At 35.1% G+C, this 13,344-nt stretch overlaps 1 protein-coding gene across 2 annotated transcripts in view; it reads left to right on the top strand.

Annotated features, from left to right (window-relative positions):
• The window catches only part of LOC125060845 (neuropeptide CCHamide-2 receptor-like), an 82,207-nt gene that overhangs the window by 54,063 nt on the left and 14,800 nt on the right, over positions 1–13,344 (top strand). For both annotated transcript variants that reach the window (XM_047665952.1, XM_047665953.1), the window contains exons 2-4: positions 5,453–5,662; positions 10,147–10,366; positions 12,526–12,689. In XM_047665952.1, coding sequence (XP_047521908.1) covers positions 5,457–5,662; positions 10,147–10,366; positions 12,526–12,689 — 590 coding nt within the window. In that variant the 5' untranslated portion in view covers positions 5,453–5,456. The remainder of the gene's footprint in view (positions 1–5,452; positions 5,663–10,146; positions 10,367–12,525; positions 12,690–13,344) is intronic.

Raw genomic sequence — 13,344 nt, 5'->3', positions numbered from 1 at the left:
TTCATTTAGATTGTGTTATGGAATGTAGAAACATCGTATTTGCGTCTGTTTTGTTTTTTTTACACGCTTTATATTAGCTTCACCTGTATGTATGTATGTATGTAACCGACTCCTTCGGACTCGATTTTGACCCACTTTTAACTGACAGATTTAATTCAAACTTTGCGCACCTGTCAAAGATCGATGACAATGCAATAATCCGAAAAAAAAAAAAAAAAAAAAAATAGTTAAGAAAAAATAAAAAACACGCTTTTAAAACACATCAAACTAAAAAGTGAAAAATAATTCCTAATTTAGGCTGAAAATGGTAATGAACAAAAAATACTGGTATTATTGTGAAAAAGCGTGGGGCGCTCTGTGCCATATTTTTTTGTCTATCGAGCAACCCACACTTTTTCACAATAATACCAGTATTTTTTGTTCATAACCATTTTCAGCCTAAATTAGGAATTATATAATATAACGTAGTAATATTTTCCCTAAATATAATTCTAAATTATAAGAGTGTATTCGTTTGACTTTCTTTCTAAGCTATATATGGGTATAGTTGGCAACCGTAAAACTCCAAGAGGAGTGTTGTAGATTCGATTCCCGTTTGTGTCTAGTACTGGCTCAAACGACCGCAACATTATGAAGTTGTTCGTTAGGTTGTTGCTGTTGAGCGGTTGTTAATTAACATACCACTAATACGACTCGTAATGTAGAGTACCGCGATTGACAATTTTTAGGTCTGGGCATCAGATTTCTGTATGTTTCATGATCATATTTTTTTTTATTGAGAAAAAGCTTGCCAACGCTTTGGCACACTGAGACATTGGTAAAAACAAACACAAAATACAATTTCTAATGTGACAAGCACTTATAGGCAAACATGACACACATATAAAGATCATATAGAGATTATTAAACAAAAAAAAAAACAAAACAATTACTTATCAAAGAAAAAATTCTAATTACATAATATGTATGTCAATCTATTAGTCAAGTAGATGATCAGACTCCTGTGCTTGATACGACGTCGACTTTTTGGGTCTAAGGTAAGCCGGTTTCCTCACGATGTTTTATCTAACCATACGTGCGAGTGTTAAACACGCACATGGAAAGTACATTGGTGCACAGCCAGAGATCCAACCAAGACCTTAGGGATGAGGGTCGTACGCTGAAACCACCAGGCCAACTCTACTTATTGACGTGATTGACCACTATACCCAATATTATATCACGATACCCACACAAACTCAAACTCAAAATATCTTTATCCAAGTGGGTAACCAAGTACACTTTTGAATCGTCAAGTTAAATTAATCGTAAATTTACATTTACTACCAGTTCGCAAGACAAGGGCGTACAGCGGGTAAGAAGAACTGGCAAGAAACTTTCCGCCACTCTTTTTAACACACCTACTCTTTATCATAATTGAGAATTATATTTTCAACCCATATAGTCCTAAATACTTAGTTAAATATGAGGCTTAAAATAAACATTATTAAACCTCATATCAGTTTGTAACACGTTCTGTGTTCGACATATCCGTTCGAACAATGAATACAAATTATTCACGCAAAATACTTCAAAATGTTTGACTACGTTTGAATACATTCCGAAATTGCATTGTTTTCATTTACTACGTTTTTCCGACTTTCAAATTATTAGTTTAATAGGATCTTTATACCCCTTATATGTCTACATTAATTATCATTAAATATATTTAATTCTATTGGTAATGAAATACCAATCAATACAAATAAGTTTGTTACTTAGCACGGTTTTGTGGACTTTGGAGTAGGTTCTGTTTAAAAAAGGAATTTATAATATAATTTATTATGCTATTTAATAATTCATAAATCTTATCATACCTAAATTTCTATATAGTAACTAGCTGACCCGGCAAACGTTTGTTTTGCCATGTATATTATTTCTAGGAAACATTTTTTTAGTTCAATAAAATATCTATCTTCAATTTTAAGAAATAGGGGCTTATCATAGAGGGTTGAAAATTAGGCGTTGTATGTATTTTTGTATGTTGAATAAAAAAATCAAAACAATTTTTTTTGTCTAATAAATAAAAAAATAATATTTGGGGTGGACACTTATTATTTTTTTATTTACTAGACACCCCTTATCACTTAGGGGTTTAAAAGATAGATAGTAGCCGATTCTCAGACTTACTGAATATGCATATAATCTTGTTAAAAATCGGTCAAGCCGTTTCGGAGAAGTATGGTAACTAACATTGTGACACGAGAATTTTATATATAAGAAGATAATACATATTGTCCAGAGGCGCTAGAATTCTGTGTGGTTGCCTCAGACATCTACGTATTAATTCTTTTATTTATAGACAAATATATCGTTTAACGCCAGTTATTCACGATATTTGCCTTCCCGTACGAGCAAGTGTGATAAATAAAGGATCAAAAAACATAGAAATAAAATTTCATTTGTGCACAGTGCACAAGACCAACACTCTTTATCAAACATTATACCTTTAGTTATAAAAATATCTACTATACTATAGTGATTGAAATTAGCACAGTATATACTGTTACTACGTCCATGCGTCGGGTTGTCTCTCTCCCTAAAGTATGGCGAGGGGGCCGATGGCTGGCCATGCGTCATACTCGTGAACGGGTGCTACTTGTGGTGACTGGTCGTACTTGAATTCGTGTATGCGGTGATGTTAATTATTTCGACTATATGTTTGCGTGTTGTTCCCACGAGAATGTAAGTGCGTGCTCCTATTTCACCATGCCTCCTGCTGATAGGGGACAAGTCTTTGTTTTTATTTATGTTATTATTATTAATTACTTAAAATGTCATGTGGAACATGGTGTAATGGTTGCAGCTCCTTACAAACGTTATGTAAAAAAAAAAACATGGCGATTAAAAAGAGTGGCGGAGAGTTTATTGCCAGTTCTTCTCTTCCGTTCTACGCCCTTGATTTGAGAACTGGCAGTAAATGTAAAATTAGAAGCATTAAGGATGATTCACGGTACACCGTGTCGCGACCGGGCCGGGCCTCGGCCGGGACACGTCCACCGTGCGCCGGCCGGGACAGTGGTTCATGTTACACCGGGCTGTTTGGGTGTACGCACGTACGTGTTTGGACGACTATATCTGTTTTTGTCAAAAAAAAAACAAAAAAAAATTTAACCTCACTAAGATTTGACGTTGACTGCTCTGCGGGTGCCCGGGCGCCTACGTTCATGTTACGACGTGCCGGGCCCGGACCCTGCCGGAGCCGGGAAACAATACCCACCGACATTACAACGCCGTGCCCCGGCCGTGCCCCCGGCCGTGCCCCGGCTGAGCCACGGTCAGGCATGAATTACTTCATACAAAAGTATATCATTAATGTTAGACCGTGCCCCGGCCGGGGGTCTAACATTGTCATGCCGGTCCGGCCCCGGCACGTCGTAACATGAACGTAGGCGCCCGGGCACCCGCAGAGCAGTCAACGTCAAATCTTAGTGAGGTTAAATTTTTTTTTGTTTTTTTTTTGACAAAAACAGATATAGTCGTCCAAACACGTACGTGCGTACACCCAAACAGCCCGGTGTAACATGAACCACTGTCCCGGCCGGCGCACGGTGGACGTGTCCCGGCCGAGGCCCGGCCCGGTCGCGACACGGTGTACCGTGAATCATCCTTTAATATTTATTTCTTTAATGACGAATCACAAGTGTACATTGTGTTACCTACGTGAATAAATGATTTTTCAATTTTGAATTTTTGAATTTTACTTATAAACTTACTTATTTACACTTTATATACTTATAAAAAGCCCAAACTGTATTATGCCCTCTCACTTTGAGACTACAAAGTCTAATCAAATTTTACGTGCAAGCTCGCTCGTATTAGTAGTCGCTTCACAAGCTAATGAACAATTCTATGGTATATCTTTCTATTCGTTTCGTTAATAGACAAGTACGCCAATACAATATTTTTCTTAAATTTCCCCAGACTTTTATCAAAACAACCGGCTAATTCATCATTAAACAAAAAACCACCGGCGCCAGTACTACCTTCTTAAAGCGATAGCGATTGCTATCTCGACTACAATGTTTTTGTATCGCGCGATCAGGGACAACGATCTACTGCGAGTTAATACTGGGGCTGTGGTCGTATCAAAACATAAACTATACTTTAAAATAAATAATAATTATAAAAACTCTATTCATATCTGAAATATGGTTGTGACAAAATTCATGAATCGTCATTCCCCACACTAGGGAGTCCCAGTGTTGTGGGTTTACATTTATTCCGTGGTACATGGTGCGTGTTAAAAAAAAAATTCTAAGAAAAATTAGTCTTAGTGTTACGTATATTCAAACACAAGACATTAAGTATGCGTTTCGAATAGGCTAAGCTCTGCAGCATACGCATTAAAGAAAATCCGACATTTTACTGATAAGGACACGGCTAAAATTATGTATCATAGCTACTTTCACAGCGTCATGTCGTACGGTATTCTACTGTGGGGTGCTGCTGCAGAGGTTCAATCTATATTATTTTGTGGTACAGAAGCGGGCTGTTCGGAGTATTTGTTGTGTTTCTCCGAGGAAGTCGGTACGGAATAAGTTTAAGGAATTAAATATTATGACACTACCTGGTCAATATATTCTTGAAGCCTTGTTCTATGTACAAAAAAATATAAACGATTTTAAAACAAATGGTGACTTTCACCAGTATAATACGCAAAATAGTACTAATTTGAATGTATGACCAACCGGGCTCCAGAAGATAAACCACTCCTTATATGGAAATTGTATTGGTTTTAACAACAAACTCCCAAGCGAAATTAGAGAATTATCACTAAATAAATTCAAAGCCCTTGTTAAACGTAAATTAATTAATAAAACTTTTTATAAATTTGACGAATACCTAAATGATCCTAATCCTTGGAAGTTGGAATTGATTTGCTCGAGTTCAAATAATTTATATGACTCAAAACTTAAATTACTAAGATAGACTTAGATTAAAAAGAGTGGCGGAAAGTTTCTTAACAGTTCTTCTTGCCCACTCTACGCCCTTAACTTGCGAACTGCCCTGCGATTCTATAACTCACTTTTCAAACTCACACAGCGGTTTTCGCATCGGCGGTCGCTCTCAAATCAGTCGTGAAGCAGTCATTTTATGATTTGGCATTCTGAAAAGGTGGAAACTTGTAGTTTATTGTTTATCAGAACGCCAAATCATAAAATGACTGCTTTACGACTGATTTGAGAGCGACCGCCGATGCGAAAACCGCTGTGTGAGTTCGAAAAGTGAGTTATAGAATCGCAGGGCTGGTCGTAAATGTAAATTTACAATTAATTTAACTTCTTTTTTGACGTTCATAAGTGTACCTGTTTACCTATATGAATAAAGATATTTTGAGTTTGAGTTTTTGAGTTTGAGTGTATGAGAATATCTAGAAGTAGACTAGGTCTAAATGATGTTTTTGTTTCAGAACCATGTACACACCTACGAGCACGAACATCTCATACTTCGACGACAACTCGACATTGTTTGACAGCGAATATACGCCATATAAAGACCGGGTGGAGACGTATCTTGTTCCTTTTATATTTGCGATCATATTCATTGTGGGTGTCCTGGGAAATGGAACTCTTGTGATAGTGTACGTGAGGCATAGAGGCATGAGGAATGCACCAAACACGTAAGTAATATATTTCCAGCGTTATTTATGCATTTATACGAAATGACTTGTGAATTAGGTTGCAAAAACCTATATTATATACAATATTATGGCACAGAAATGTGTTTCACTAGTACATGTTTACTTAATGATTTTAAAGGTGAAGGTGAAAGAAATCATAATTGAATTTATATATAAAACTAGCTGACCATGCTAACTTCGTTCCGCCTAACAGTCTAATAATATCCTGTTAACTTTAGTTTAACTTAATTTAGGATTTTATTAAGGTAATAACATTAATACAACTTTTTTTGCAAATACAGAAATGTTTTATTGCTTGCCATTGCAAAAAAAAGGGCAGGATTACACATTAGGCCTCTTCTCTTTAGCGCCAATATTGACATTTTTGATGAGGTAACACATTCGATCATGATCAAAGCCTGGTTATGCATCTCCTCATTCACTTCAAGATCCGAATTTCTTGAACTGACACGAATTCGATCAACAGATGGCACCACATGGTGTCTGTATTCGTAAAATTAATTTATTGTTATTCGATAACTTATCCGATATTTTATTACTTATTCTACTATTCGGAGCGGAGAAGAATCCACCAAAAAAGAAATAACTAACATCGGTCCAGCCGATCTTGAGTTATAAGTGGTGTAACTAACACGACTTTGTTTTATATATTTAGATAATGCGTTTAAGTCACTTTCACAGAAAATTATGCTGATGTATTTTATGGTAGATTTTCCAAGTTTGAGTGTTAACTAATCACTGAAGGAAAAAATAAGATCGTTAAGAGAGGTTTCTTGCAATCAAATGTCTTTAGGGATTACAAATCTCAGCCCTAAAGGTCTGCCCGCCACGTCATGAAAGCTAATCAGCCTCCACATTAAATACATTATTTAATCAAGATGAGTTTTTTTATTACGTTTATGGGACTTAGAAAAAACTCATGGTCGTGGTGGAATTTGACAATTGATGGAAATAAAATGCAGAAAAACAAATTTGTCCAAAATAGCTTGAGGTCTCAAAGCGTGTTACGGCACGCTATTGTAACGTGCCGCAACGCCATTTCTATTTTTGACATTCCTTTTAAAAAGTCATATTGAGACTGGCTATTTACGCTTTATATTGCACAAGAGTATACTTGTAAGCACACAAGTGCACTTTTTATCAGGTTATTCCATCACCACCAACTTCCTTACTTTAACAACAATTATCTTTTAATGGGTCGAATTGTTTCGGATTTACTTTTCACTAATTGTTGTTGACAGAGCGAACCCGTTTTTGTCTTTTCCACGATGTTCATCTAATTTTAATCGACAAATAGAAAATAAACCAAGAGAATAATTTAACACCCGATTCTGTGGAGATGCAAATAGTTGATCAAATAACAGTGTCGTTCGAACGAAGTCTCTTACGAGTAAATTATTTATTTATAAGTTATATAGTATTGTCTTTATTGTTCAAACCTTATTCGCTAAACTAAGATTTGTATAAGTCTGTTGTATGTTCTCGGTTGTCATTATTCATTATAACAAGTGTAATAGTAGTAGGAGAGCTGGCACCAATTTTTGGGCAGGTATTTGAGGCAAGCTGAAAACTTGTCACGTACCCATCCATTATTTGTTTGATCACCTGGCAGGTAGAAAGCCCTACCGAAATGATCTGTCTTTTTGGGAATCTAATTTTATAGTTATAAATAACACTCCATTAAAATTTCAAGCTGCCTCAAAAACATTTTTTATAATTTTTTGCAAAAAAAATTTGCACGCGTCTGGAAATGTTACAGCCCCGATTAAATTGTCTGGCTTATTTTTTTTCGTATTTATTAAGTATTACACTGCAACATATATAAATTGCGTATTGCCTCAAATATATTTTTGGGGAAAAAAAAATTAATATTTTTAAAAATGTAGGGGTTGATTTAGCCCCGCTACTCACCAGCCAGGTCTGCAATTCCGTGTTGGAATATAATAGGAGAGGTATGTGACAAGTTTTCAGCTTGCCTCAAATACCTGCCCAAAAATTGGTGCCAGCTCTCGGACCATAGTTAGGAGTGTTCATGATGGTAGTGTCACGTGTTCTCTTGTTTCTTGCCTTGTCTGTTTAACAGACCAAACAAAAGATCGGTTCACCGTTTCAGTTGAATATATAAAAATAAAAATTGCCGTAAAATGTCATATAACAGCGACATGTACGCCAAGACTCAAGGGTCTATATATTGAAAGGTTTTTAATGCTTAGCAGGTCACATCTTTCAGATCAAATCTCTAATTGTATCTTTATTTATCCACAACAATTATTACGACCATAAAACTTGAAAAAAAAAAAATTAATATTTTTATATAATTTAACATTAGAATCACTAAAACCCTTAGTCTTAGCCTTTCGGTGATCATTTTATTTCTAATAAGTGACTACTTGATTAGCCGATAATGCCCTGTACACAGCGTCGACATTTTTGGTCTAAGGAAACCGGCATTACTCACGTTTTCCTTCATTGTAGTGATTGTTCAATACGCACGTAGAGAGAAAGTACCATCGGTGCACGGCCGAGTATCGAACCTACGACCTCAGGAATGAGAGTGGAGAAAGTATTCTTATATCGTAATTATAAAAATGTGTTTACTAACGTACGTAAGAGGTTTTTTATATTCAGTAACATTGAATAAGTTTTAATTAATTTGAAGCGACGGAGCACTTTTATGCGTCGAAGTTGAGGTCACGAAAAAGTTATTTGCAACGATATTTTTAAAATGAAAAATCCAGTTGTGTCCGAGAGCTTTTGTCTCAATCTACCGTATATTGAAGTTCTAAATTAATTTTTAAAGTTAAAATCTACTTTTATGTATTTTCTTAGATACTAAAAATACAGTGTAAACTCTTTATAACGGCATTCATAGTTACATTTGTTTGGTTTAACACAAATCCCGTACTTTGATTTACTCTTTATAGCACCACAGCCATTTTCTATAACGAATAAATATTTTCATATTTAGACATCAACAACATTCTTAAGTGTAATTGTTTTTATAATCAGCTCAAAAAACCTATCGTGTATCATGTCAGACAAAGTTAATAGATTATAAGTGTTTAGAATAAATTACCTATTAATAGTAATAAAATTAGAAATTATTGTAATTGGTTAAATTTGGTATTTTCGACCAAAAAATCCAAAAAAAAATTCTCGGTCCCTTGAAATTCGTTATAAAGAGTTTACTCTGTATTTTGATAATAAACTGTCATCCTACTTCAATATTTCGATATAGATGTAATCATATCTGGGTTTCTCACAATGTTTCTTTTCACTGACCAGCAAGTACTATTTCTGCGAATAGAAAGAGCCCCGAATTGGCGAGTAACCGGGGATTGAACACACGACCTCTTGCTTGAAAGTTGCACGCTAATCTAGTGTGCCAATACATAACACACCATGACATACAATCTAAAAACCTGGCAACGCTGAATCACATACATATGCAGACAAGGCTGATTTCCTGTTATTTAGAAATCAAATAATAATAATATAACATATACATCCTTTATATAGTATATACTTCTTCCAACTATAGTTTTAATCAAGTCGCTTGGTCTAGCGCATTAATGAGTTTTCCTTCTGAAAGGAAATTGTAAGAATTCTCAATACAATTACAAGAATTAGAACTAAACATTCCACTTCCACTTTTTTCCGTTTAGAATTATTGCAATGTCACTTGCTTGAATGATTCAAGATAAATGTCAAATTGTATTGTATATTGTATTGAGTATTGTCTACCAATATTCAACATGGAATCTTACCTTATTAATATATAGTCCTACGGCAAAGGGATGTAAGGATATTTTTTGCTTTACGATCAATTCTATCTCGATAAGAATATTAAAATTGATATTGGTTACTTGCGTGATAAAAAGAGTATAGTGTACATATAATAGCTTAGGTTTGCTTGAATTACAAAAAAATAATTTAATATGTTCTGTGATGCGCAAAGCAGCCAAAAATTTCTATCCATTAAGATCAAGTAGCCGCTGAGCTCCTATCCCTATCTACTGTATCAGCATTACCTGTCCATCTCGTATCCTTAGTATATTTTAGAAATTACCATGAGTCATGTCTTCGTCACAATGTTTATAGTTGCTTTTTTCTTTGTGTTTAAGTTATTGTATATCATGTTCAGGACTTCTTGTGCATCTTAAGCGCAAGTTATTTTATTTTTCCTAACAGTGGTTGCCAGTTGTCGTTCGTAAGCGATAAGGTCGCCCGTTGTGCAGAATCAAATAAATTATATTGTTTTTTTTATAGAACAGAGGGCAAACGGGCAGAAGGCTCACCTGATGTTAAGTGATACCGCCGTTCATGGACACTCTCAATGCCAGAGGGTTTGCGAGTGCATTGCCGGCCTTTTAAGAATTGGTTCGGAAATACTTCAGTGGGCAGCTGGTTCCACAAAGTGGAAAATAATTGTATCAGAAAATAATGCTTTATTTCTTTAACAGGTACATATTCTCTCTAGCACTGGCAGATCTCCTAGTCATTTTGATCTGTGTCCCATTCGTGTCCACAATCTACACTCTGGAGTCATGGCCATGGGGTGAAGTCATCTGCAGGCTCTCTGAAACGGGCAAAGACATCAGCATCGGAGTATCTGTCTTCACGTTGACTGCATTGTCAGCTGAACGGTACTGCGCGATCGTCAATCCATTTAGAAAATTACAAGTAAGTATTAGGATTTTTTTTATTTTTTTTTATTGGACAATCCACACCAATTGACCTAGTCCCATGCTAAGCTGGTGAAGCTTGTGTTATACTACTAGGCAACGGATATACATACATATTATAGATAGATAGACATATAAATACATATTTAAACACCCAAGACCTAAGCACAACACCAAATGCTCATCACATCGATGTCTTGTCTCAGCCGGGGATCGAACCCGGGACCCATGGATTCGCAGTCAGGGGTACTAACCACTAGACCAATGAGCCGTCGAAATGAATGAATGGAAATGTTAAATAACTAACATTTTATTACTAATAACTTCTTTTATACATTACTTTATACGCTGGTCCTCACACTAGGACATTCCTGTATTGTAGGTTTCTAGACTCTTATAAGGTACAATAAACATATGCAGTAGAAGAAAAGCCAATAAACTGTGAAGCAAATAGCTCCTTCAACTAATCATACAAGGCAAACTGGCAGGTAAAGAAAACCTGGCCGCAGACGCACTTCTTGGTTCAAAAACCTTCGACAACGGTTTGATCAAAGCACCAAGTCATTGTTTAGAAGCACGGCATCCAAAATTAAAGTAGCCATGATGATAGGCAACCTTTGCAAGGAGATGGCACTATGTTGTATGTGTTCAAATATAAAATCAGGAAAATATCTATAAAAAATATTAAATACGTAATACGTAATTCGGCTGTTGTGTGATGGTATGTACGTGAGGGTGTGTTTGTGGGGCAACGTTTCCTCACGATGTTTTAGCCGTACGAGCGAGTGTTAGACGTGCAATAGAAAGAATATCCATTGTGCATCAGCCGGGTATCGGATCTGCGACCTTAGGGACCGGACAGCGACCGCGCATTGTCGCGGCTATTTGTACCTATAACAGTGTACATGTTATAACATAATTCGCACAAACCCCAAGTGGCACTGCGAAAAAATGTTATATAATTTGTAAGGGGCATATCTGAAGACTGAAATCAATATTGGAAGATATGTGTGAACATCTTAACACCGTATTTATTTTGTTATTCCATTTTGGTGGCACGCTTCATCAGAGTTATTGTTTATTTTCTTATTATATTCTTATATAAGTTGCGCCTATTAACTAAATCGGTAAGGGCATGTCAAATTTATTGTATAAATTAATCATTTAATTTTTTTATTAATAAAATATAAATTTATTTAAACAATCATCTTAGTTATAACTAAGACCATTATATATATATATATAGTTATAACTATACCACTTATCAAACGAAAACCATTGAATCAGAATTATTTTGTACGTATTTTTAAACTTCAAAATCAAATCTCGTTTAAAAGGCTGCCAAACTATTTTTTCTGCATAAGCTTTCACATATATGTCACCGCAAAAAATGTATGACACGAATTTTTTTCAAACTAGTACTAGTATAAGATCCCGCTATACAACGACCTTCACCGATATGCTTATTTAATGAAACGTATTTTATATTTAATTTAATATGTCAATAAATATAATCCATATGGGTTGTCTAGCAAATTTCAGTCCAGAGTATGTTTAATTAATAATTAATCAATTAATTAGTCGTTGTATAGCGGGATCTTAGACCATACATAACTGATTAGAAGTACAGGAAATCCTAGTAGCACAACTATTCCAAAACTGATTATATGGAGGTTATGTTAATTACATTAAGGAAGACGATTCAATTTATTTTATTAGAATGGCAACAACAAGATATTTCATACAAATCTAATTTTTTATTTTATAATGTTGTATAGGACACTTTTGGTGTGGAACCTTATTTTATTCATATATTTTTTTAAGAAAACTCTGAGACTAGCGTAGCCACTTCTCCAATAATATTCCTAATATATATTCTATTCCTATTCCTATACATTCATAGGCGAGTTGGGGCCCCATAGACATCTTATAGGCCATCATTCTTCAAGGTCAATGTGTCAATCTGTCAGTGGTGTGTTGGATCGTTCCGCGTTCGAAATTTAAATTCCACTCTGATTGTCTGCGTTATGCGCACAGTTATGTCAAATCAACACGGTCTTAAGTGATAACGAGGTTAATAAAACCTCTTTTCATCCACGACATGTATACTGTGCTCTGTGCTACACACATTACAATAATAAATAACGTTTGTTACAGTTACGAAAATTGCCATTGGTTTGCGCTACATTCATCTGGGCGGCCGCTTTGCTGTTTGCAGCTCCGGCAGCGATATTTTCCAACACCTCGACGGCTCATATCCATAACAATGTCACTATTCTCTATTGCTCGCCGTATCCACCTGGATGGACGAATTATCCTAAGTATGCAATTCAAGTTTTGCAGCCATAACGCAAGCTTGTTAAATTTTTACGATAAACACGATAACATACGATTTTTATTTTAAATGTGTGTTCTGAAGACATATTATACTCGTTGTGTTTTGTATATTTTATAATGTATCTGAAACTATTCCTCATACAATGGAGAGCATAAACCACACTACTTAAGAACTTGAAATTTGGGGTGTTGTTACATCAACACAATTACTAAGTTTATAACATGTGCAAAGCCGTGATTAATGTGAAGTAATTTAATATATATATGCGACATTTTATAATGTAACGGTAATAAAATAATAATAATCTTTACCCTTCTTTTCCTTTGACGTGTATCAATGTTATTCAAATGAGATTCCTTACATAACTAAAATAATACTTTAAGACATGGTCTTGACATATTAACTCAAGTGGAAAAACACGGCGCCTACAAGAAAATCTTACGCAATTTTGCCTCTCTTATACTAAGATAACAGTTTTTGGAACTTTGTAAGAATAATGATCTTAATAGAGTATGACAATATAGTTTGTTAACTTTATGTACTTTTAAATTGTAGCCTTAAAAAGCCTAAGCATAAAGTGAGCGTAAAATAAACAGAAAGTTTTAATATTTTTGCGTTAATACAACGAACCTTATGGA

The sequence above is a fragment of the Pieris napi genome, chromosome 22 (assembly GCF_905475465.1).
Source record: "Pieris napi chromosome 22, ilPieNapi1.2, whole genome shotgun sequence".
Taxonomy (NCBI): Eukaryota; Metazoa; Arthropoda; class Insecta; order Lepidoptera; family Pieridae; genus Pieris; species Pieris napi.
This window is presented reverse-complemented; position numbering and strand designations above follow the sequence as displayed.